The 27,801-nt window shown below is 39.8% G+C and overlaps 1 protein-coding gene across 1 annotated transcript; it reads right to left on the reverse strand.

Annotated features, from left to right (window-relative positions):
• Nucleotides 1-485: 485 nt before the first annotated feature.
• Nucleotides 486-6,299, reverse strand: LOC140279646 (uncharacterized). Its single transcript, XM_072374800.1, has 2 exons — nt 6,070-6,299; nt 486-4,025 (listed from the first exon to the last, which is right to left on the reverse strand). Exon 2 carries the CDS (start codon nt 3,994-3,996, stop codon nt 1,987-1,989), a length of 2,010 nt encoding a protein of 669 aa, XP_072230901.1. The 5' UTR covers nt 3,997-4,025; nt 6,070-6,299; the 3' UTR covers nt 486-1,986.
• Nucleotides 6,300-27,801: the final 21,502 nt, after the last annotated feature.

Here is a 27,801-nt window from a genome sequence, read left to right on the forward strand (position 1 = left end):
GTGCAAATGTATGTGTGTGTCTGTGTGTGTGTGAGTGTGAGTGTGTGGTCCTGCGCAGTAAAGTGTACAGATGGATGACTCATCCACCAATCATGTGACTCATCAATCACTGCAGTTACCATTTCCCTCCCTCCTTCAGAATTTTTCCATTCTTCGTTTTTTCTCCTCTTTTCAGACCCATTCATCCTGTTTTTTGGTTCTAGTGTTGATTTGTTGGAGATATAATAAACTCCCTCTATAGGGTTTTTTTCTTTGTTTCCATACTGATGGGACTCTGACATATATGAGTCGTGCTTGTCACTAAGCCGCTGCTGATTGTCTGTCCTTTGTGCATTTGGATTTGTTTTCTTATTTGAGAACCAAGTGCTCTTGCTGCTGCATAAATTCAAGATAGCACTCTCCAAAAAGCCATTAAAAAACTGAACTTTAATAAAATAATTGCTTTTATTTTTTATCATATAGCAAAACTAGTAATCATCATGCTGTTATTTACACATTGCACGGGCATATTTATTTCACACTGTACATCTTACAATGCTAAAGGTGACATCAACAACAACACTCTCCTTTTACAAGACAGATGGCTTCACTGTGGACACAGTGGCCCTCTTCCTTTGATATTTTTTTTTCATTTCAAATGTTCACAGTTTTTCTCAGAGAAAACAACCATTTTGAGTTCTCCACACTGTTTTATTTTTCTCTTTTTTTTGTTCTTTTTTTTTGTTCATTTTTTAAGATGCAAGTAGAAAGACGTGCATTTAACGGTTTAAGCACAATCCCTGACTCCCCGGCCTGAAGCTTTTCAATGAATTTTCTTCTGATAATGATGCAGAAGGCTCCTAGCCTCTCTGTGGAAATCAGTTTTTAAAAGGCTGCGGAACACAGAGTGGATGATTTCAAGTATTTTCTTTTCTTTTTCTTTTTTTTTTTTGAAAATAAATCTTAAAAAAAAACTAGAGATGAATGACCAAATGGCCCAGTGTGTGAGACAATGTTTTAAAAAAAACGTGTCAGAAAATTGGATTTGATATGAACAATGAGAAAGGTATGATGTTCATAATAGTGGATCTGCCATAGATATGTTGACACGATAACTTCTTGATCCCTAAATGAGTGAAAACCCTTGGTCCACCAGGTTGGAAGTGTTTAGTGTTTAAGTTTGTGCTTTTGGAGTCCACAGGGTTTCTACATCGGGACCATGTGTGATGATAGTAATATGCAGCGTGATAATTCCCTTATAGAACCATGGTGCTTGTAAGGCAAAAATCTGAATCTTGAGTTTGAACAACTGAAATGCGTGTGTGTGTGTATGTTAAAATTTCAGCTGTTTAAAGTTGATCCAATTGGGCATAAGAAAGGCATCTACACACATCAAATACAACAAAAAAGTCACCATTTGACAGTAGCAGTGTCCAGTTTTTTTTGTTTGTTTTTTTCTTTTTGTATAGCTAAGAAGTCAATGAACTGCTTGAGTTTTGTGATATGACTTACAGAATATCGAGCAAAAGATACAAAGTGATGTTGTAAACGCAGTTCTCTTAAGATGGGCACATCTGCCTGTGAATGCGTCAAAGATGCGAGATGTGTTGATGTGTATGCATGCCTCTGTGTGTACATTTGTGTGTCTATATATGTGTGCGTTCTCTATAATTCTCTGAAATATACAGGAGCATCAGAGATCGACCTGAATGGAGGCAGACATACACCATGGTATGTTCTGTTTCAAAATGTAAACTGATCAAGAGGCTGAACATGGTTACAGGGAGCTTAAAAGTGGGACCTTATCATCCTCTCCCTGACTGAGAAAACCAACAAAATTATAGTGAATAAACCAGAAATTGAACTTTTTACTCAACAGACCTTAAATTTCCATCAGGCTCAAAACACATCTCCTTTAGTCCTTTATTTCCCCTCTGCTTTTAGCTACTTTCAATCTACCCCACCTCCGTCAGTCTCTTTGATCTGACAATGTCCAAAAAAAATCTCTCAATACATTCTGCGTTTCATGTAGATCCTCTCAATAAAGTTCTCCAGCTCTTCCTCACTGTCCAGCTGGGGCACCAACCCATCTTCCTCATAGTCATCTCCTGGTGTGACTTGTGGATAGTAGTACGGTGGTCGCCTGCCCCTCCTGGGTGTGATTATTGGTTTAGGAGGGGGCAAGGGTTGGTAGGTCCGTGGGTGAGGAAGGATATAGTTTGAGATATAAGGGGTGACCGGCAAGCGTGGTGGTTGCTGCCTCCAGGCCTGTCCGCGGTTCTTACCCCCTGCCCTGTGCCTACGCCTTGGGGCCTGAAGGTCAAGTTCCTGGGGGCTGAAGGGTTGGTCTCTGGAGGGGGAGGGCTTGCCATAATATTGTTGTTTGGGATATGGGAAGTAAACAGGGTAGTAGGCTCGATATGGCTTTTGGTAGTATGGATAAGAAGGGAAGGCTAAAAACTGTTTCTGGGGTTTATACCAGTAGTCAAGCTGCTTCTGAGGCTTATACCAATAGTCCTGCTTGTACGACTTGACCTTGTCCTTGTGCCATTTCTTGTTGGATTTGTTGTACTTATAAGGGGCTTTCTTGGGGTTTTTTGAGGCTGTGTAGTGGTAAATTGGCGGGGCAGCCAGAGGAGGAGGTACCAGAGGCCTGAAGCGCGGAGCAATGGGGTTGCTGTTAATTGGCTGTTGCTGCAGCTCTTTCCTTTTCTTCTTCTTCTGCTCCACATCACTAATAATCTCAATCACATCATCGGCAGGCAGGTGCAGCTTGCTGCTGATCTCAATCAGCCTGTCAATCATCTGCTGGTCCAGGTCGTCTTCATCAGGGAGAACCTCCTCTGATCGCTTGTCCTCTGCGGTGTTGCTGCTCTTCTGCCGCGGCTTCATGTAGGACTGCTGCTTCCTCCCCATGTACTGCAGCAGCATGTCAGAGGCGATGTCTGCCAGCCTCTGCTCTTCCTCTCTTGCTCGCTCTGCCTCCTCCTGCTGCCTGAGAACCTCCTGTTTCTCTGCACGCGCCCTTGCCTCCTCCTCCATGTGGGAGAGGCTCTCCTCTTCTTCCTCAACCTCCTCCTCCAGCTCCTCTCCCTCATCATCAAAGTCATCCATGAAGTTCCCACCCTTGACTGGTCTGTTACGGGACTGGTTCTCTTGCCAGTGCTGCTTCTTTCCAGCTCGTGCTAGTTGAGTGTTGTATGCCTTGTAGCCCTTGAGAGGAGGCAGGATCTCATTGTCTTGAAGACCCAAGTCAATGTTTTGGAAGTAACCTCTTATTTTGCGCTGCAAAGAGGGATCCTCTCCCTGTAAGGAGGAACCAAATCTAGCCTTGTCTAGGACACTTTTTAAACCATTGCCTTCCTCCTGCCCCTGTTCATCCTCTTTTCTCTCTTCCTCACTTGCACTATCAGGACCCACATCCTCCACAGACCACCTTTGAACCTCTTCTGACCTTGTAGTTATATCCTCTTCCTCCTCCTTTTCGTTCAAGTCATCCCCCTGAGCAGCTGTCAAATGGCCTAAAATTAGCTTTTCAATAGCCTTATCAGCCCCTTGCCCCCCCTTGTCCTCCTCCACCCCCCTTTCTCCCTCTGTCTGCTCTGCTCTCCTTATCTCGCCACCCTCCAAGTCTTCAATGGAGGGCTGCTTCTGATCCTCATCCCAGTCTCTGTTTCTACTCGCCTGGATTTCACTGTCCCCAGGGTGGTCCAGGGATGCCAAAAGAACGGCGAGCACCTCCGCAGGGTCCGTCACTTTATCTAATTGGTTATCTTGACCCGGGCCCCGACCCCGGTCTACCGATTCGTTTTCAGGGCCAGAGAGGCTCTGAGGTAGGGTAGAGAGAAAGGGGGCAAGGCTGTCCTCTTTATGGTCTGTCCGGGTGCGCCCCTCCACCCCTCCCTCCCCTCCCACACCCCACGCAGGGGCTGCGCCAGCTAGATGTGGAGTGACAATGAGCAGGACCAATAGGATGAGGTGGGCTGTGGAAAGGGCGTGATGACAGGTCATGACCATGCAGAACTGGCAGGAGGGAGGTTAAGCACCTGAAGAAGAAGAAAGGGAGGCAGAGAGAGGAGGAGAGAAGACACATGAGAAATAAGTCACGAGTCATCTGTCATAGTTTTTTCTCTTTCAGTGGAGGTTGGGATCTTTTGAATAGAATGCAGCTCTTTTGTATATTATCTGACTGAAGATGTCCAGAAAGAACTTGAAAGATATTTCACTGACTTAAAGACGCAAGGTTACTGAACCTGAGTTAAGCTGCCATTTTTATTACTGATTTTTAATTTACAAGCAATTTATCTTTTCAAGCCAGTTACCAAAAGCATTTAACACTGTGAGCAGATTTTTTTTTGTTTAATTCTACAGACGTTTGAGAGCAAAGCAGGCAGACAAAGCAGTCTAATGAGCCATGACAAGTGCAGTGTTTTTGGCGGAAAATCTGTTCTAGTTTCAATATTTAGCATCAGTCACATTGTTTGCTGTTCCTGTATGACATGATTTGTAAATGTGGAAACATGGAGATGAAGCTCAACTGTATACCAGCTGTAATTCGTTGAATTTGCTGCGAAAATGCCCTTATATTTTAGACAGAAGGTAATCGTTCACAATAAGAATGTGCGTTTGGAACCTACACCAAGCCACTATATTCACACGGCGCGGAAATATTGATTAAGAATCACAGACGCTCTGGCGTTTTCCATCTAGATCCTGATTTAATCTGCCAAATTTTTACGATTTTTAAATATTCACGCCAAGGAACTGAATTTTCTCTTTCTTTATGGTAACACATAAAAAAAAACACAAAAAAAACTCACCTCTTCCTCCAAGCCAACGCAACCAGGGTGCGCGCACTTTCCATTTTAAGTCCTATTTCTTTACAAATAAATGCAAAAAAGTCGAACTGATAGCTAGGTCTCCATTCAATCTGTGGTTTTGTTATTCCATGCGTCAAAATGATTCGACGGTGCACTGGTGTAAAGATGGCACGCACCGGGAAGTCATGCGTAAAGCTTGTGGCTACGGCTGGATTATTTAACCCTACGGTCCCTGAGTGGTCCGTCCAAACAATAAATGAACCGGGGGTTTAATTTAAGGGGATTGAGGTATCTTTGCGCAAGGCACCGAGGGAGTAGCCAGTGAGACCACGCGGCTTTGTCCTTGTATGATGTGAGCATGTTTCTCCTCAGTGCACAGTCGTGGAATGCAGACAAGCGCACAATTTTGGTTCAACAGCTTGCATTTGAATTATTTTCAATTTGATGAGACTTGATCCGCCAAAGGCGAAAAATGAACACTGAGTTATTGCTGGAACTGCCTAACCAGTAAGGATTTGATAATTAATCTTTAAAAATAAAATAAAACATAAAAAAAAGATTGTTGGAAATTGACAGCTTGAACCGGCTTGAAAAAGGTGCTTATCTTTTTAAATCCAAAAAATAAACACATTTTGGTCACGTTGGTGACGTTTTAAAAGAAAATCAAAGGCGAAATAACATGGGGGGGGGGGGGGGGGGGGTGTACAGAGAAGCTGCTGCACAGAAATTGACTATTTATTAAACATAGAGCAGAGGCTTCATTCTTCAACCATCTCCTCAAAACAAATACAAAATAAGAAAACGCTTCTTCTTTTTTTTTTTTTTTTTTACATTATACTGAGCCTCGGAGCCTTACTTTTACAGCTTTTATATTAATATGAACTTTTCCAAAAATGCGCCAAAAAATTGGAAAAAGGAAAAAAAATACTTGGAAATAGTTATCTTGGAAATCTACCCGACTCTATAGAGCTACAATTGTGTTTTGTTGAATTCCACTTTTTTAAAAGAAAACAAAAAAAAAACCCAACGAAGATCGTGTTTACTTTACAATTAGCCAACAAACAGTCGCAGCAAAAAAAAAAAAAAATTAATTCGAGCGATAAGGTTTGGATTTTAAAAGATGTTCAAACACACTCCACAAGCATAAAACATTTCCTTTTCCTAACTTCTGCTAACAAAACCCGTAGATCAATGACGGGTAGTGAATGTCCTTATCTATCTGATCAAAGTTTCTTGTGAATAACACAGAATGAGATGTCTTTCCACTTACCTGAAGTCCCACTTGGGGGTGAGGAAGTGGTGAAACTCTCAACGCCCGGGAAAAGCCAAGAATATATCATGAATAGTGGATCAGCTGACAGAATTTCTATTTCTTTTCCCCCCAATCTTTTCAGCCTGTTACCAACATCAAGAAAAGAGAAAAGAAAAAGCCAAACTGACTTTATTTAGTTTTAAGGTGTGTTTGAATCGCAGCAGCGCTTGCGCTATTGTACAATTGAGTGAATGTTTTCAGCACCACGATCAGCGCATCTATGTTGTATATACCCTTCTTGGACCACGTGATCCCCCACCGCCACCCCCCAGCTGCAGGCAGTGCTGACGTCACTCCCATTGATAAGAGTATTGGTGGGGAGATGGCACTGTGAGTCTAGGCTGGCCCCAGCTGATGAATGAACGGAAATGGCATGAATGAAATAGTGCTTTCCTCAATGAAAAGGGAAAATTGTAGTGATAGAGCTGCTGCGAAGCCATTTTACTTCACGCACATTAAAACTTAGCGTGTTGCATCTTTCTCCCTTACTTATGCCTTTCTCTCCTCGCTTCAGACTCAGGAGAGAGAGGAGGGGGGTGTAGGGGGTATAGAGCGACCTGGTTCACAGGCTGCCAATTAGTGTAATTTGGTGACGTGCTCCGAAGAAACAACGACTCGCATCTGCGGTCACATACAGAAAAGGGGATCACACTCCAGAGGCCTATTTCACTCGCAGCCTGGTTGTTAGGCTTTTGTCTGAGGTGGCCCCTAACCACTGTAGCTGCATGGCTCATGGGCCGCGGGAGCAGCCGTGCTTTGCTGCTCAATTTCTGCCCAATTTCCCGGGACGGCACAATTTCCCACCCTCTCTCCCTTCATGTCTGGCTGCTTGTCTTTCAGTCAGAGGCACACTGTTCCCATGATGTGGCCTCTCATCTGCATTCTCTTTCACACCACAGAATGAATCAATAACACTTCGTAATAAGGGCAAGTAAATGCCAAAGTAATGTATGATGATTACATGCATGGATGATTGCTCTAAGTGACTATGAGTTTGTGATTGTCATACATTCATTTTATCATTTCAAATAATGTGACAATCGTAAAAAAAATCTTCAATGTTATTGTCTCTTGGAAATACTTCAGCTAGTTCATATTAGTGAAACAAAAAAAGAACATGTGTTCAGATGTGTCAGCCAACCATCTTTGCTTGTGTTACATTTCTAAACTGCTGTATTTGATGCCTGGTAAGGCTTTTTTTTATTTATTTATTTATTTATTTCTTTTTTTTTAATGACATTTATTGTTGTTGAAATGGAAATGGTGAAAGTGTCGAAAAATAAATCAGATCACAAGCAGGTTTGCCATTTAAAAAAAAATCAGTGGCAGACTGGGAGACCAGAGCGGCTTAGAATCTATTCCAGCCCAGCCCCTTTGCTGCATGTCACCCATGCTCTTGCTCCCTTTTAAGAAATAGATACGTGAAGGCCCCTGTGGACCAAAACAAAAAGGAGACTGTTTGGGTGAAGAATGGGTGGTGTTGTCTAGGGTATTAAGCACTAAATCACGAACAACAGCTGCTGTGTTCTTCATAGGACCACCGTCAAATCATGAGTGTATTCAGAAGAACTGAATATTGTGGCACAACATCTGTCTGAATGCAAGTTGCTCAGGGCCACAAACGAGGAAACATTTTCCAAACCATAGTGAAGTACGCAGGTGTTTACCATGTAGTTTTAAGCTGAAACAAAAAAAAAGGCAATATCATTGTTCTTGACCATATCATTGTTCTTGTGCTTTATACATGCACAAATCGGAGTCAAATCAAATTGTACAGTTTCAATAGGCTTTCTCAGTGTTATTAAACCCAATAAATGGAATTCTGTATAGAAGAATGAGATGAGTTCATAATGTTCAGAAAAATGTAAATGCCTTTTTAAAGCCACTACTTTTTGTGGATGGGGGGAAACGTTTATGGGACAGTGTGTGCCATGTGTGCAAAAGTTGTGGTTTTGCTATTTGGCTACTATGTCAAAATCTCTGCTCATGTAGCCAAAAACGAGGCTAATTTGATGCCACATGTTTGAAGTAAACAAAAGTAAGAAATTATCGGTTGATTAATAAGGAAAGGTTTTATAAGCAACTCTCATGGTTGATGTAGCCATTAAGTGAACTGACGGCCTTATGCACATCACAATCTGTGAGCAGCTACGAGCAAGTGTCCAGGACAAAAGTTACACTGTTATTATCATAAAGCTTAATCTATGTTTGCTATAACAGACTATCAAGGTTTTTGCAGCCAACACTACAATTTCCCCAGACATGTTCCAGATGGGTGATACGTGAGAACACAAATGTCTGCATCACACACACACACAGACATTTGGTGGAGTTACACAGAAGTATCATTGCTGGCAGTGAGGAAGTGTGCACGGTGAAATCAGTTGCTGCTTTTTAATGCCTGAATGTAGCTTATCGTGGTTACATGTAAGAGGAGTACCGATAAACAGGAACAGCCATCATTATGGGTAAGTGGGAAGGCTAATCTATCATCTTTGATGTGCTGTAACAAAAAAAAAAAACTTTCACAGTCTATTTCTTACATCATGTCCTGCCTCCTGTGTGCTCTATCCAAGTGCCACTACAATAACAGTAACTCCAGTTGTGACAACAAGAATTTCCTCTGTGACATGCATGTCTAAATTAGAAGTTGCACATCCTCTTTTGCTCATGTCCAAAACTTCAGTCTCTCCAGCTCAGGTTTGGTTTTGGTCTCCGAAGCCCATTTGGGAGGGAGGCTCCTCCATGAATCCAAGTTTCATTATCAATGCTGATCTTTACCATCAGTAAAATGCGACTGGCCTGTCCAGTCGTTTGATGAAAATCTATTTGCTTTTTGTGCTTATGTGGACTTTGTGTTGGATTGTATGCTGTGTGAGGCAAATTTCTAAGGGAACGTTAGCATCTTGCACACTGTTGGTGCTGTAAACATCTCTGGATTTACCAGAAGAATTTGACTTGAATTCTTCACACAGAATTCAGTCCACGGGATGTTACAGGCAACGGACAAAGTCATGGAAGTCACAGATTCACATTCTTATATATGTTACCTTTAATCACATAAAACCCAGAGTGATCCGCTTAGTTTTAAAATGACTAACAGGAATTTATGATACATCCTACATTAATTCATGATTTATAAAGTCATCATGACTCATGCATTAGTTCCGCATTATTTGAGCATGCCATTTTGTACCCTTACTATTACACTGCACTGCTAGCTAAAAGCTTTTCTAAATGACTGGTCTTATGCTCTGTGGCTGTAATCCTGATCATTATTGATACCAAGAAAAGAAGGAAAATTCTGCTGCTTTGCTGAAGAGTAACAGTGCAGAACTGACATTTGTCTGCCTGAGGGGTCTAAACCTCACACATTCTGCCTGAAACATCACGATAAAAATCAAAGGTTTGCTGCTGTAAACAACTCTGGGTTTTACAGGGACACTTTCATTACTCACACAAGAATTCAACAGTTTCTTTTTATTTCTATTTCTTTTTTGCCAACTTCCATTTTCTCAATTTATTAGAAAATAAAAACAACTTCCATTGCCAGCCAGTCATTCCCAAGGTCTGGCATAATGGCATATTTTTGTGCTCCAGGCTGAATAGATATACAGTTACTTCTGTTGTTCTGATTTCCTGTTGTGCTGAAGTTAAAGTAAGATACTGCGCTGTCATTACTGGCATCCATGTACTGGATAATGCAGAAACAAGCTTATTCATAAAGTTAAAGCCAAGCTCATTTCCATACACTTCATTTGTCATTGCAGAGCTCCCGCTCTGGCCTTGTGTGCCAGTAAATTTAGCTGTCAGCCCTCAAAACGAGTTCATTTCTCACTGCATCAAGGCTGTTTCTTCCAGGTGTGTGTGTTGTGTTAGCCCATGTATATGGATACGTTTTCTTCTGCATGGCTACATCGTACCATGTGTTCATTTTTGGACTTTACATTCAGGTAATCACAGACAGGGATTCTCTATTATCAGTGATGTTCTGAGGTTAATTGGATATTAGCTGAAGATGTCAGTCACATGAAGACAACTTTATTGAGCAATTACTGCGCATCCTGATAAAAGACGTCTTAAATATTTTGGAGCTCTTGTGGGATCAGATAAATATAGTGTGTAGATGAGCGGAATTATCATCTGAGGTCTTTGAGATGCACTGATGACGTCCCGAATTTGTGTGAAGATTAGGCGTCAGAAAAGGAAACGCACTCACTTGCTACCTAGAGACAAAACTGGAGCTTTGTTCTTATGTACAGTTGTGCATCGCCTCTGTACAAATATGTGGTTTGTGACTACAGATGAGATATGCACACATCAAAAAGAGATGTAATTTGTAACACTGCCTTGAGGCATCACATAACCTCTCTTTGATTAGATTCTGCACAAGGGACTGTTTGCTGCAGAATATGGACTGTTTGCAAGACACTCATATGTGTGTGTGTGTGTGTGTGTGTGTGTGTGTGTGCATCTTTGTTGAAACGCTTGATGGTGGCAGAAAGCTCAGAGAGGTAAGCATGGAGCTGGAGGGCAGATGCTGATATAACGGTCTGGCATTATCAACTGCCACTCAGCATTAGTTGGCCCCTTACCCTCACTCCATGTCGGCACCCCCGCACTGACTCACACTCTACCGCCTGCTAGGCCACTCACACAGTTTAACACCGGTGCACCATGCTTGCATTTAATGGAATACACACACTGGAGAACACATACACACCTCACGGTAATAGTTCCATTTCTCCCTTTGTTATATGCTCTCTAACACGCACACATACATGCACAGAGACAAACACACTTCCCCTTTCTAACACTAATGTACATTACAGACAAATGAACCTTGGGAGGAGGTTGGGGCATGCTGTCACTGATGGATCCCTGTAGAAACTGCTAAGACAAGAGGCGATGACTACACGTGGATGGCCTTTTGTTCCATTTAATTAACTTTTTCTTTTGCACTGTTGGTATTGCACTGAGCAGGGTGGCAGGGTCGTGAGGCAGAGCTGAAAATCGACATGCTTCAAATGCTGGAAGATAGGGAGAGATGAATGCAGCCATTCTGGCCACAATTATAGTAATGCAGGATGGGGATCTCTCAGCAAGTGTGCTAATGCAGCTCCCTCACTCGGCACAGCAAAGGGTCTGTACCTGGAAGTGATAAAATAGAGCTTGTGATTAACAGAAGCTTTTTCCACCCACGCCACTATGTCAGACGAGGTAAGGACAAGTAATTGTACCGTAAGGTTCCTGCAACACTATGCAATGCTGGGACTTGACGATGTGCTGGGCGCCCACACTATCATCTACCATACGAATTCAGCAGGATACATGCTTTTCAAAAAGCTTGAAACAGGTTAGCACACACATTTCTTACATATATATACTGTTACCAGAACCTTCACTTTGAAGGAGTTGTCACAGCTACGTTTCCCATGCCTTACTGTCAAAATAAAAGCTTTGACATGTTTGCCTCCATTTCTGTCTGACATCATCTTTGAATGGTGCTGTGCCCCCCCACACACAATGACCCATATCCCTTTAAATGTAAGCTATTGCTGTAGCAACCATTAATTCAGGTGGCCCTGATTTCTAATTGGAGAATCCTCCATCATGTCTCTTTAGGGCTTGTATCCTCTAAATTCTGTTTGCTTCTGTCTGTCTATTTCCCAGGAGGAGAGTGGAGAGTTTGGGAAACGTCTTCAAGAACCAAGAAAAAGAGATCCATTTATATTTATAATTTTGTTCATGTCCACAATATGTCTTTTTCAACGATTAGCTGATTCTTGTTTTATTTTAGGAGAATGAGGCAACAAAAATCTCACAATAAAAATCATGTTCAGTGGACAGCACTGCTTCTGAAGCTTCAGACTCATGCAGCCATTTTATGTTTCTAGAAACAACGATTACATGTCATACAGTCTGCACCTTCCCCAGCCAAATAAGCTAGGTGCCTCTGCCATCATGTGACATAGTGAGGTTGGCGAGGAGCATAGGGGTTATATAAATGCTGTATTATATGCCAAATCATGTAACCTGTAACCATATATACATTTTTAAATCAAATCATTTGTCAAGTGTGTTTTATTGAATCAAGAGAGGAAACCATACAATGTAGGACAGCACACTACATTTATATCTATATGGAATAAAGAGAAAACACAGCAAAAGAATGCTTTTTATGATCTAAAACAGAGAAAAATGACCATAATAACCGCTCTTTCCCTTCTTCTCGTCAGACTGTGACAGTACAGGCTGTGAAGGGAAATAAACACTTAAGCCTAAAAGCTTAAAATTATCACTTGGTCAGAACAAGATTGTTCACAATTGGTTATTCCTTAGGGAGCAGTCGAGATGCGGCTAGACTCTTTCAAATTCTGGTGATTTGCTTTTCAGAACATACTTTTTTTTGTCAATATGATGACTGACAGTCATGTCTTTAAGTCCCAGTTTAAGATTGTAGACCTCCTTCTTCCAGGATGTCAGAATTTATATTTTTTCAGTAATTTAACTTCAAGAAAGAAGAAGTCTTTATGCCCATCTCACAGTTGATGTTGACTCCAAAGCTCTCAACACAATTAGGCCAATACCAGGTTCAATGTGAATATTCAGTATGTACATTTTGGCCCCAATCTTGCCAGCTTAAGACAGAGGGCTGGACGACAAAGTCGAGTTGCCTCGGATGTATTAAATTGTCACATTGTGAGGATACACTTGTAAACATCTTTAGGAGCTTGGATTTTAAATTGTGAGGTCTGAGGATCACAAGGAACTGATTAAGACAGTGCCTCGAATTGCCAGAGCAAGTCTGACCTCCGTCAGGCTCTGTTTCCGGGTCTCACCATTGGTCTGAGTCACCAGCTCTTTTTCACATGCAGTTTTCATTTCTATACTTGGATGACAAATTAACAGATTGCGGTGCATAATAAATGTGTGATGCCTTTCTGGAGAGGATATCTGGCCAATGCTGAAGGTTGAGGCACTTTCAAAAGAGGGTGAATAGGTATGCAAATATTTTCCAAGCTAAAGGGAACAGAAAGGATAATGAACCTACCCTGAAATGTGACTTAATCTGCAAGTGGGTTTGATGGTTGATGAAAGGAAGGTGGTTAGAAGACGATGAAAGCGCCAATAAACAGAATTACGACAGATTAACACAGTGATTGAGAAGAGAAGAAAAATTGAGAAGAAAGCGAGGAGAATATGTTTACTAAGTCAAACTAAGGTCTGTGGATGTTTTAGTAACAGCCTCAACCTTACCTGCCCTTCAAGTAGTTCTTGATTGTTCTTGATAAACCTGACTTGGGACCCATAAGTGCATAACATGCTAACATACACTCTTCGACACTGAGATGGGAGAACCAGCCAGTATTTCAGATCCTCTGGTACAGCCAACAGATATTCAGGTAATAGACAGGAAGCAATCTTGAAAAGATTTACTGTTCCATGCGTCAATTGTTGTATAGATGCAAAAACAAGCTAAATAAAATAACTGACTGACAATTGTTTTGAGACTATTTGATAGACCACACGATATTGACCTGCGAGCATCTAAATCCCACTCAAATGTGTCTGGTCAATACCATGACCATTAAAAATGGACAACACATAGAAAGCAAAACTTTTGGAACCAAAATCATGACAATCTAGGGACAGCAAATCTTACCAGATCTGAAGTTGCATGACACTGCTGCAAAGACATAATCGCAGCTTTTCACACGGCTATGTCTTCTCGACTTGAGCAAGTCTCAAGCACTTTAAAGCCTCTATTTGTTGTTTGTTTAGCCAGCATTTATTTGATATTTTTGAGGAAGATGTCGTTTTGTGGTCCTTTTACGCCCCTTGGCCAAACACAGAAAGCGTGCACACATCTTTTCCTACATACAAACTCGCATTTATGAAGACAAGATTTGATAAGGTGGCGACGGAAAACGATAACATCTTAACATGTAACCAAACAGTCATTTCACACAGCTTGCTTAGCATGGTAGTATTTTTTTTAAAGATTTCTTTTGTTCATTTTCATATGGTCTTGTTTAATTGTGACTACTATAATTAAGGATAATGGTAATTTTTGTGCATCAGGGACGCTGCTCTGACATTCAGTGGGTCTACATGATGAGATAAATTATAGCTATAGTTGGACTATGCTCCTTATTGTATATGTGGTGAATAAATCGAATCATTGACGCAAAGCATGTCATATCCTGTACCCATTTCAACTAGGGGTAATAGAGCCACTTCCGGGTTGACCTCTTCACCACCACCAAAAAACAACTCAGGCATTCGAGAAAGATGGCCAACGAAGAGCGAGATGAAGCTACATCCCTCTACATTTCATTTGTGATGAGTGTTATTGCACAAACGCGATGGACAATGGCACATTCTCCATCGCGTTGTTTGCTTCTTTCCGAAGGCGGCGACAACAACAGTAATATCATTTCCTTTGACTTCCCGTTCACGACCCTGGGAAAAAATCTCGAGCATGTGCAGAACGCAAAATCCAATTCACCACTTGCTTCACCATTTACAAGCACGTTTAGTGTGATTATCTCGGGGTCTTAATCCAATCCAGTCCAATTTTTTGTCAAACTAAGGTGTATACATGAACTTAACAACTCAGTCTTATTGTAATTTAGCCATTAATCCGATTCTTTACAGTGTCATGTAACCCCATGGTGTTGCAAAACTTTGTTTATGCAACTTTCCAAAGGGAACCCATATGAAGATGTCATTCAGTTTATCTGGCACAAGATAGGTTGTGCACCACTGTAGGCTTCTAATGCTGTTTAAGAAAACAGTTAACATACTATGGGCCACTTGTGTCTCCCTCCTGATCATCTCCAACCAAAGCTGTGTATTGCACAGGATGTGTTCATCTACTGGAGAAAGCAGTTGTGGGCCCTCTGTCTGTAACACTGATATTTTTTGACTGTTGTGATACGTGTTTCTCCCATTCATTTGTAATAAAGCTATTTCTTTCTTTTTTTACGTCTGCAGGAGTCTCTCAGGATTGATCGCTTTTGCTACTTTTGTCCATTCAGCAGTTTTTGGTGTTTGTGATTCCAGGACTTAGACCACCAAATAAAACCGATTTATATTTCTCACAGTTCACTGATGAGTGTCTCATTTCACATTCGGTAAGACTGAGCTTTAATTTTCTTGTCGCTGTCCCTTACATTTGTATTTAGTTGTGGTACAAACAGTTTTTGTATATCCTGATGATTTACCAGGAAGTGTCTGCAACTTTTCCTGGCTAAAAATGGAAGAAGTAAAGTTTGTGCTCATGCTTAGAGTTTCATGATGATATTTCATAAAAGAGAGCCAAGTTAAAACAGTTAAATAAATGTGACCCAAAAAAAACCCTCCATTAATACTTTTGCCTCTGTGCTACACAGTTTCAGTCATGAAACTTCACCAAGGTTTATGCATCTGTATTCATACAGTTTTTAGGAGTAGTAAATGGCTTTATGAACTCATTGTAAGAATGAGCACTGCTACACTTAGGACAGAATCATAACTGATTTCATATCTGAAGTTTATAAAGGGGTAGAGGAGAAATCATTATTTCTTAGACTGTTCCCTCGGGCCACAAGTAAAGGCATTGGCTATTAAATGTGAACCAATATCCCTTTGATTTCCCTTAAAATGGAGTGCTGCTTTTTAAAAAAAAAAAAGAATGGTGAGTAAATAAATGTTTTGAAAGAAAAAGAAGGTTCTGAAGGTAACAACTTCAAATATTCCCGGAACTGTGTGACTTCCATTCTTGCTGGTTCTTTAAATCTTTTGCAAGCTCTGCATCCTATACAGGCTTTTGAATGAACACCATCCCTTCATAAGTAATCTGTGATGGGTTAATATATCTATCCACCTTGATAAATAAGGTGTTAAAAGTAATCTTTAAATCTATAAGCAACATAAATGATGATAAGAACAGCCGGCGACTGCCAAACACCTATTAGGCCTATACAAAGACTTATGGTGGGAGTATTAGGGCCCTCTGTGAAAATGGATTCAATGTGAAAAATGTGTGCACATTGTGGTGATTGTTGTCCCATTTTCTCAGTGTCTGCTACTCAGAAATTATTCCCCCCTTGGAATATTAGCTGTAAAACGTGCATTGCAAGCTTTGAGGAACTGGGGGTGTCAGTGACGGATGGTGTTGGAGGCCAGAAGCAGGCAATGAATTTGAGGTTGATGAGGCGACTCATAACAGGGCGTGCGACACCAGCGCTCATCATCAATCTCTTCCCCTCTCCACTGTAGACACCTGGCACATGCATCAGCAAACACACTGCTGAAAGTGAATTGAACCTAACCCTGACAAAAATACATACACACTGCAGTGAAAGGCCTCATGACAAGACACTAGGCCTGTAGCCAAATACCTCTAATGTAATACAGTAGAACCTAGCATAACACTTTATTAGAATTCTAGTTTGCATCCACATTGTTTGCTGTCACAGCGCCAGAGAGCACAGATGTAAAAAAGCCACAAACTCTCGTTGTAATCGCAGATATGGCACAGTTTTGCAGACAACCATAAAAAAAACCCGCCAAATTTCAAGACTTGTGCATCCATATACACTGATGTGTTTTATTTTATCATTGACACATTTCTCACAAATCCTTATTTACTATAAAACAATTCTGTTACACCCTCATTGTCAAGCTACCAGATTTTGCTGCGGTTCAGAGAAACCGGGACTCAAATTCCATTCCTATCAACAGTTAAACTGCACCCAAAGGCTGCATATGTTTTCCATGGGCAGAGGCAATTCATGACTGTCTTGTACTGAAATAAAACACTGCTTTTTAGGATACCTCTACTATGGATATAAGGCTTACACTAGCAGTTAAGTTACCTCCAGAAGTATCATTACCATCATGCAGTGACCACTTATTTATTAATTGGCTTGCGTTTTACTCTGGGAAGTCATTTCTAAATGCGCTTTCAAAGATGTAAAGATGCTTTAATCATTAGTGCAGTAATTAATATAGGATTAAAGAATTCAAATGCAATTGCTTTCATGCATTCGATCATGAAGTGCCTCTTAAATTGGGTGAATGAGATGCCCTGCAGATCATCAACAATTTGCCAGCTTGAAGGAGCTTTCTTTGATGAACAAAGATTAAATAGGTTTTACCTAAACAATTTTCTGTTTCAAAGGTAAATGGGTGTATTTTGTTTCTGCAGCAGCCCTGTCAACAAATGTGAGACTATTTTCTATAACTAAGAAAAATCACTCCCATTACAAATAATATTCTGACAGCTTTGCAGAAACACTGTTAGTTTTCTTTAGCCCATGGCTTGCTGGCCTGTATGTACTTTAGTGTTTGCCTAATGCTGGCAAAGGCTGCACTACAGATGTGCCTTGAGGAAAACCAACAAAAGGAAAGATGAGTCCTCAAAACTCCTTGTTGAAGTGAAAACTGTTATCGGTTATCAGCGCACCCCCCGACTGGAAGGGAAGTAATTTGAAAGCTGTTTGAAATGTAGTAATTTGCCAGTGTGACTCATCGTTGACACCTACAGTGACAAAACCTCTGATCCTCCAAATGAAGAACAGGGTAACATAACTGTGCAAGTGTGTGTGTGTAAGATAAACCATCAAGCTGGTGTTTCAGGTTAGCAGACACAAAGATATTGAAAGAAATGTAGCTTTAATAGTTTAGTTTTATAATCATGGATCATATATTTCCTGGTTATTGTAAAAAATATTTTGACATCCCGCTCTGAGCTCCAGTTGGTGACTTTTGATTAGCATAATATAAAAAAAAAGTCCCATTGATCACACACACTTTTCTATTTATAGACATTTGGTCCACATTTAATACTGACACCTCATAATATAGGGACACTAGCTTAGCGTTGGTTTTACAGGCTATCTGAGGTTGGCAATAAATATCAAACTGATATCAGGCAGGAAACTGTTGTCCAGTTAATACAATTTTAACGACAGCCTGATGGTATCAAAGCAAATGGAGCACACTCACTTAAGGTGTCAGGGTGAGGAAAATTATCATGATTAATACAGGGTTACAGCAAGGCAGGAATGTAATCAGTCTCTCACTTGTTAATCATTATCTTTCTCTGATTAATTTTGGCTCAAGAAGACATCAAGCTTCATTGTGTTGGGCAAAGTCTTTAAACAAGACTTTTAATCATGGGCCCTGTATAAAGAGAATTATCAGGCATTGGACCTGGCAACACATACAAAATGACAAAGATGGTGATAGTGACTACAAATCTTGTGACAACAGCCATGTGTGGAATTTCACCATAAAACAGCTTCAGTTTCAAGTCAGCCAACAAATCCGAACAGAACTGTCATTGTATCTTGAGAATGATTATAGCCACTGAGTGGAGTTTTATCTAATCTATTGTCTCTTTCCCCCTATATGAACAACAGGTCAAGTGTTAATGTGAACCGAAGCCAGAGTTGAGTTCCACAGATTCTTTGATTGGTCACAACGATCCTAGTTGAGACCAATAGCGTTTAATCTAAAATGATAGTCATCATTTTCTAATGATCCCACATGTAGCAGAGGCAGCCATGATGTTTTGCCATTCAGGGTCCATTAATGCAAGTGCTCAGGTTGGTCTGGTCTAGATAAAACAGTGACATAGATGCATATTCTCTCTAGAAGTGAAATGCAAAAAGATGAATGAAAAAAAAAAGGAACTGCTGTGCTGCCTGTGATATTTTGACCAAAGCATGTCAAAGATATTTGATTCACATCTATTACTGTCAAGTGTGACCTTAAACCCATTAAGGTTTGAAAATATGAATAAAATTCAAAACTAACCTTAATCCCTCCCACAAGCTTAGCATTTTATTAGATATCTGGAATTTATATATTTATGAATTTTGTCTGGAACTGCTCCATTTCAAGGGCTTTAGAGTTTTTAAATATTCGATAAATCTGCAAAGTGTTAAACATCTTTTCTTGATAAGGCTCTTAAAAATGTGCCAAATGTTTTACACTTCACAAATATGTGGGAGTATAATTCTGGTCGGAAAAAAAAGATACAACGATATGATAAATATGTGAAAATCTCAATTTGGCAGGAACAGTCAAGTACAGGAAAACTGTTTATTTTCAAGTGTGTATATTATTCTTTTAACATTTTTGCCTGACCAAAAATCGCATTTAAGTGTGAAACTTTAATCTTTACATCCCAACATTTATTTGTTTTTCCAATACAGAATTAAGGGGAAAATGAATTAATATCACAGAGGTGGCTGTTTTCAAAGCTTTGATAAGATTTTATTAGGCTACATGTCGAAAACATTAAATAATTCTGCTTTGCATTCAATAATAAATTTTACAACAAGTCATGCCAGTTTTAAAGGCCTCACAGGGATCCAAAACAACTTTCCATGGTTGTTATGTGACGTGCTACAAAAGTGGTGATTGGACGTAAAGCACATGTGACTTTTTAGAAAAGATCTGATGCTTGCTTCCCGAGAGATACTGCTGTGACCACAGCCCAACATAAAGCACATTCAATTATTTTATTCATGTGAATGAAGTATAAGGGGGTGTCAGTGCTAGTGGTAAAACTGACTCAACTCCTGCTGAATCACATCCGGTGCTTGCAGTGGCTGCTCAAGTCCACTTACCAGGTGGATTTCTTTGAAGTGTAAATTAAGTATCTCAGCCGATTACCCTAAAGTTATTGCGATTAAAGATAAAGTTACCGAACAGCTATGTAGTGTGTTGATGTTAGATAAGCCTTTAGATCCATTAGTGTGTTGCGCATATTTGATTTTCACCATGCTAACCCATAACAGGGTTGTTCTTAAAGAGGTAGGTTGGCATACATTAAGTATAAAAAATTAAAGGAGACATCTCATGCACTCTTTTGACACCATTTCCTGAGGTCTTGACAAGACAAAAAAAAAAGAAAAGGTTTTATCAGAGTTCATTCTGACAGGGGCGACCACAGTAAATTTAATGATACCTACACAATGTCAAGCTTGGGGTTGGCTTTATTACAGAACACTTTCAACTAGAATGCTAATATGCTAAAGAATCATATAACTGAATTATTTCTCAAATACTTATATTACCTTCATCTGCAGGATGACAGTGGACAGATGGTAAGGATCCTTCTTAGGCATGATGTTCAAGTCATGTGTTGTACTGACCTAAGATGGTGAAGTAGTCCAACAAAAAGAGACAAAAAGAAAAACAAGAGACAGATTTTCTCTAATCATTGCTGGAACATTGCTCCTCAAATATAAAGTCATATCAAATCTGGCCAAATCAAATCAGTCCACAGCTCTGATATCTTCTCAGACTGGTGGTCACAATGGGGTAAGCTCTGTGCAGCTGACGACAGAGTACTCCATGTACTTGATTCATGGAACAAGCTCAACAGTGGTTTCCACAAAAATGGAACAGCTCACTCAATTGCATACTGTCAGGCCAAGGCGCTCCTAGATCTTTACTACAAATCATATGCGTGAAATGCCTTAGGACAAATACCTCTTACTAAAGGAAAAGGACTGTTCTCTTCACATGAAAATCCAAGATGAAATTTCATTGACAGACATGTTCTTATGAAGAGATGACATTTATCTGAATTATGTCCATGGACCGGTGATGAGAGAGAAACCTCAGAAAAAAAAGAGATGGTAAGAAAGCCAAGATGTCCTTCTTCTTCCTAAACTAATACCCAATCTTCTTCTGAGAATACTGGGTATTAGTTTACATAATCTGTCTCTTTCTTTTCTTTTTTTTTAGTTCTCTGAGACAGCCAAAGAAATGGTCTTCATGTAGCCAGTGGGTAAATCCAGAGCTTTAAAATTAAAAAAGCCGTAGACAATAAAAGACTGAGTAAAGCTTACATCCAGCAGCTGAATATTCACTAAAACCATTTTCTATATAGTAGAGTACAATGAAACTTCTCATTTCTTTATCTGTCACTTCTGCTAATCCAGATACCGATCTGCCTGAAACAAAGCTGTGATTCCTGCATGTAACTACATGTCATAAACTCCCTCCACCTTTATCATTTTATTCCATCACCTCCTCTGTTATAGTTACATACATTTTGTATCATTCATTTTTCCCAGTTCTTGCAATTTTCTCCTTTATATGTGTTATCTAATGTCAAAACATGTGTCATGTCTGTTAGTTTTTTTCATGTTTTATGTTCCTGGTTAGTTTAGTTTTGCCATGTTTTCCTCAGTTTCTTCTGCCCTGCCTATTAGCTTCACTCACGTCACCTGTGCTTTTCCCCTCAGCTGCCTTCACTCACCAATCACCTCCCTTCAGTATTTAGTTTTTTCATGTTCAGTGCCAGATCCTCACTGTCATTCATGGCATTGTCATCCATGTCTGTATTAGGTTTGTCCATGTCGTAGTCAGGTTCTTTTGTCAGTTTTGATATTCCGGTTCAGCCGCGCTTTTGTTTGCATTTTGTAATCAATCAAGTGTTTTCCTTAATATCTGCGTCCGGGTCCTCCCTTCAACACCGTACTACCAACCAATGTGACAACATGCAGATTACAGAGTTTCTGTTTTGAGTGTTGACATGATTAACAAAAGAATAAACTTTTTCCCTAAAATATAGAATCATTTTAGGCTTTATGTGTTTAAAAACATCTCTTTGGCCATGGTCACTTTTAGCCTTATTTCCATGAAGAAACTAGAGAGTCTTGTCATTCGTTACCACAGAGAGGAGATTGGCCAAACCCTGTGATCATGGACAATGCCAATGTTTTGAAATTGCAAGCAGACATTTTATATTTAATGCTTCAGAGAGCTAGAGGTATGCAGGACCAAAAGAAAAATCATGTGCATTGGACACATGAAATTGTTTTTCTCATTAAAGAATGTACTGCATTTTTATTCAGTAGTTGTACTTTTCCATCTGCACATCTTAAAAGAAAAAAAATTGACCCGACTTGATGTAAAAGCTTTCCAGGTGTTACGGATAATAAATTAGTTTGGGACTTGGCAACAAAATGCCTGTGGTCAGCTGTCTTGGTCACACACTTAATACTTCCAAGTACGTCAGTGATATATGCAGTCTTCATTCAGTGAGCTTCAGTGTTGTAATTGAAACATTTTATCTTGTGCCCATCCCGATCTGGACAGATATCTTGCAGATTAACTGCTACACTTAAGATTTTCTTTTTCATCCTGATGCACTGTCTCCCCCAGAGAAAAAAATCACTTCCTGAGGTTAGGTTTACTGAATCTTAACATTGCCTTTGGAGCCCTAACAATTAGGAATAGAGCTGAGTCTATTATTGTGTTTTAAATTGTGCTTAACAGTAGCTGATCTGTTGAATTTGCATGAAACTGTTTTTTTCTATAGAATTTTTCTCAATCAGCTGATGTATCCACATGTCAGCAGATGTCTGACATCATGAAGAAGCATATCTGTATGCCTCTGCACAGCTTTGCCACAGGACGTGAGTGCTTGTTTGACACCAGTAGTGCACGTGAACTGGACCAACAATACAGGCTGCATATTCCCACTGTAGTCCCAAGAGTGGCGATGTTTCCATTTGAAGTGAAGTCAGTGGCATAAGTAAGTAAGACAAAGTAAGACCAGTCATCCAGTTCTGGCACAAAAAGCAGAACATCATTGCATGGCATTGCCTTTCACATGGTTTTAATCCCAGCATATGACATATGCTGTATAACCTAAAAAAACAAGAATGCATGAACATCGGGGGGGTTTCTGCTTCATTGTGAGTTGATACACCTGTTATCGTCACTGCCAGAGGTGAATTACTGTATGAGTCATGCATGAGCTGTAGTGAGCCCATCCTTTTCTCTTACCCATTAAGCACAGGGAAAGGGGTAAATTAAGACTACAACAGAGGCTACAAAAGTGCATCTTCTATAGGCTGTTGCTAGCTACTGGTCTGGCCAAAGAAAGGCTGGCAGTCAGAGATGTAAAGATGGCCACCTACTGACCTTGGTACCAATTTATGTGTCTAACTCAGCAATCCAGTGGAAAAAAAATATTGGCTCAGACGTTCACAACAAGGCTAAAACCAACAGAATGACACCGACTAGAACTCAGTACTGTCCCTTTTATTGCACAGTATACCACACCCTATGTTCAGTACATGCAATGCTCGAGTCTATCAGTAATGCATATCCTACAGTCTGCTACTCAGCACAGCTTATGTCTCACAATGCATCTTGTTCAGATGCCCGTAACTGGAAAACAGTTAAAGTTTTTCATATAGATTTAGTAAGAAACCTCAAGATGAGTAAAATGTGAAAACTTGCTGATAGAGGGATGGGAACGAACAAAGTTGCAGCCTCTGCAGTGATCCTTTCACACACAGTAGTTTTACAAACTTTCCACAGAGACCTGAGGGATGTGTTGCCGTGTTACATTTTGAGGCACAACTCTGCATAATGTCCATTTTTTCTTTTGTAACGATTGTACATCTTGATATTTTTTAAATACCATCATGTCTACGTGTCTTTTGTTGCTACTTTACGAGTTTTTTTTTTCATTTTTTTATCTAACTTCTTTTTAAATACATGCAAGACCAACTTTTGGGTCAGGGGCGACCATCTGCTTTCTCAAATAAAAACCAACCTCTCATTAGGAGTCAAGCTGTATGGCAGCTGGCTTTAAAAATATTCTGCTGTCACCAGAGAGAACATAGTACAACTCCAACCTAGTACAGTGTATTTATCTCATCTTTTACCTTTGATGTCAATGTGTCATTCTGTGGTGAATGTTTTTCCCCTCTTTATTTTCAAATTTTTCTTTATGTATATGCACCTAGGCAGAAAAAAACCACTTGGTTAGAATTAAGAATGTTAGAGTTAGGGAATAAACTTAAATTATCAGCACAAACTGTTATTATACTTTACTCAGCAGCATAGACATTCGGCTCCTTTAACTTTGGAAGGCCATTCATATGTGAAGTGTAATGTTAGTTATAGTATCACTATAGTAGGTATATAAAGAATTATATTTGCCATATTCAATAAGTAGAATCTATTGCAATAAAATCAATAAAGCCTCAAAAATCCTCACTGTAAACTTGCCTGGTTTGGTTGAAAGGAACTCACATCCGTTTGTCTGTCCATTATGGTAGAAGGGCTGATGATACAATTCAGTCAAACCTTGGAGTGTGCTTGACTGGAGTCAGATAGCTGGAAGAGATGGATCACAGATCATGTGGTGTTTCAAGAGCAGGTCCTCTTGCTCCACTGGGCTTGAAACACACTTGGGACGCAAGTGTGGACTGAGCGTATCCATTTCTTATCACTCAGAGGTATTTGCAACCCAGTGTCATGACAGACTTTGAAATAGTCTTGTGATGTTAACAGCTTCACGCTAAAGGCTAAAAAATGACACAACACTATGTTTTTCTTAATACTTGCTGTGTTATCCAAATACAGCTTAAGTTCCTATTCATCAGCATATTGATGTTCAACGTCAGCACATCGACATCCTCTGTTTCTATACCTGCTCCAATGTGATAATGTACTTTTTTTAGGTCTCACTGGAGTTGAATTGACCACAAAGGCTTGTGAGGAAGATAAGAGGATAGTTTAAAAGTCTCAAATCCAAATGTTATGGTTACACTATGTTATATTCCAGCGTTGTTATTCCCGTCATGTCATGAGAACGCTGCCAGACAGAAAACTACTCGGTATAGGTTACCATCCCACAGTTTACAGTCAAGGATTGTAAAACTACTTCTCAACATGTGGAAAACTGTATGCATTACACATTTCCTGCTGAGACTGGGCTGGAAAGGCTGCAAATAAGTATCAGGCTAAAAAGGTACATTTCTTATGTTTTTATTAACAAAACCTTATTTTATGTAGTTAGATTTTCTTTTTATCAATTCAATTTCACTTGAAGATCATTTTGTTATACCATCACAAACAAATAAAAAAACAGTAGATGTGTTACATCGTCAGTTGCCGTTGAGAAGGTCAGCATTAGCAGTCACCGTGAACACAGCAGCAATCATCCGAGGTGAGGATTTAGTAAGAGTCAAGGACCACAGAGGACACTGATCACTGCTGATCTGCAGCCACAATCTGGCATAGAAAGAGGTATGAGAAGCATTATTATAACACAAACATGCATTAACTTGAAAAACAGTGTAGAACCTGTTAAACAAGCTGATTTCCATCAGTCCGAGCCATAGCTGGTCACATGTCAAGCTGGATTTTTAAACCATTAACAGATCTATAGAACACTTGGAAAACATGTAATAGAAAGACAGCATCTTTTTATTCGATCTGCAGTTTTCATTTTGTGAACAGGTGGTTAAGCTGCCATCATTGGATCAGCAGTATGTTGAATGCAATGAGTTGTGTTAAACAACATGCTGCAAGCCATGTCATATCGCCACAGCTGGCATGAATTGCGACCAAGTTGGAAGACAGGATTGACAAAATGGGCCCAGTTTTACTGTCCTGGTCAAGCGTTTGAAGCTGTCTTTGTAACAGCTTGAGGGAACCAAACTGTTAAATCCCTCTTGAATTTCATCGTTGCCATATTGATCATTGTAATGGGTTGGATTTTTGTTTGCAAAGTTGTGGATGTGAAATTGGTGTTTTAAAGCTGTTTTTTATGTGTCAATAAAACTAAGCTTTTTTTAGTTTTTTTTTTCAGGCATATTTTGGAGCAATTTAGCATTTACTAACAGCAGAGAGCAATAAAGAAACATGAACGAATGTGAATGAGTTGCAACAAAAGCTGTTCGATGATAATGTAGCCACATGATATGTGTTTTTTAATCCCCAGGTTTTCAGAACTCCCCTGGTTCCAGATAGTTGTGACACAAAGTCAATAATGAGAATTAATCTTTTGTCAACACAGTCCAACAACATACAGCTTTGTGGTGAAGGATTTTATTTAGGCTTTAAAAATTCAGCTCAGTTGCAGTTTTCCTGAGGGATCTTGTGAACCAGCAGCAGAAAAAGGCCCCATTTTGTGTCTCTTCACCTCTGCTGCATCTGGACTTGAACACATCGCAAAGACAACAACCGACTGATAGTTGGGACTATCATATGCAAGAGAGGGCATAACTTTGCAGTGCAAAAGGAGCAGTGGTCTTTGCCTCATTCAACAAGGTAAAAGACATAAGCAAAGCCCTGTTTGCATGTATTCAGTTTTTAGTATCTAACATACAGTACTGTGCAAAAGTCTTGAACCACCTCTCATTTCTTTCTATACTGCCAGAAAAATGAGAAATAGTTGCAGCGCATTATTGTAACATGCAAAATTGAATATTTATATATTATATATGAGACCAAATTGTAGAGTTTGTACAATTCGGAGGAGTTTGAAAGTCAATATTTGTTCTGAGCACCTTTATTCTTCAACACAGCCTGAACCCTCTTAGACCAGCTTTCTGTCATTTCTTTAAGTTGTCAGGAATAGTTCTCCTGGCTTCTTGAAGGACATTCCAAAGCTCTTCTTTGGATGTCGGCTGCCTTTTGTTCCATTCTCTGTCAAGATGATCCCACACTGCTTCAATAATGTTGAGGTCCAGGCTCTGGGGAGGATTCATCCCTCCATAAGACCTGTTGCCACTGATTTTCAGTCTGCTTCTCGTGTCATTTGGCATAGCTCAGCCTTTTCTCCCTGTTTCCCTTCCTTAAGAATGGCTTCTTGACAGCCACCCTTCCGTGGAGACCATTTCTGATGAGGCTTCAGTGAACAGTAGATGAATCAACTGAAGGTCCAGATGCATCTCTCACCTCTCAGGTTTTTTCCTATTCTTCAGGACATCACTTTCAGATACTGTTCTTCTATTGAAGTTGTTTTTTTCTTTTTTTTTTTAGGTCTGACACTTCTTCTTTTGTTCACTAAATGTCCAATTTCCTAAAGAAAAGAAAAATTTGTCTGTTACGTGTCGACACAACACTGGTTCATCCCTTAAATTAGGTGCCTTTTTGATGCTCGAATGATTCATAGGTCAGTGTTGAGTGGCTCAGCAAACAAAAGTGCACATTCCCCTGAAAATGATCGTGTACAAGGACTGGACTGAAGATGAGTGAAAAAGCAGCCAATGTTCAGAGTAAAACTCTAAAAGACCCTCAAAAAGCCTGAGGAACTATTGCTCAGGGCCACTTTAAAAGATTACAAGAAAATTCTGTCTCCTTCTGGCACAATATAAGAAATGAGGGATTGGCTCAAGAATTTTGCACAGTACTGCAAGTCTAGCTCAGTTAGACATGTTTTAACGTGTCTATTTCAAAACAACCTTTGATCCCATTTGAATAAACACATGCATTTTTGCACATTTATTCTTTGACAAAGCATTTAAGTTTTATATTAAAAATATCACCGTTAAAGTCGCATTAATGTATAGAGCCCACTTAATTGAACTGCCAACCTGAGTGATCTCTCTCAGGGATGGACCCAATGCTGATCCAACGTCTTGAATCAGTTGAAAAAAACATTGAACAGGGTTCCCTGCAGAGATGACTGTACATTACAAATTTAAAAGAGAGACAAATAGACAGTCAGTTGTTGTCTTGATCTGTAAGGGCCTTAATAGTTAAAGCTGGAGACGAGTCTCCAACAAATTTAATGAAAGTCGACCAGGTTTTTTGTTTTGTTTTTTGTGAAATCTGTAGACAGACAGCAATGATCAAAATGGATCCAAAGTGACCATTAACAAGGCAGAATCATTGAAAAAAGGAAGGAATAGCTAGATTCCTATA

The sequence above is a fragment of the Leuresthes tenuis genome, unplaced genomic scaffold (genome assembly GCF_036924035.1).
Source record: "Leuresthes tenuis unplaced genomic scaffold, fLeuTen1.0.hap1 SCAF_21, whole genome shotgun sequence".
Taxonomy (NCBI): domain Eukaryota; kingdom Metazoa; phylum Chordata; class Actinopteri; order Atheriniformes; family Atherinopsidae; genus Leuresthes; species Leuresthes tenuis.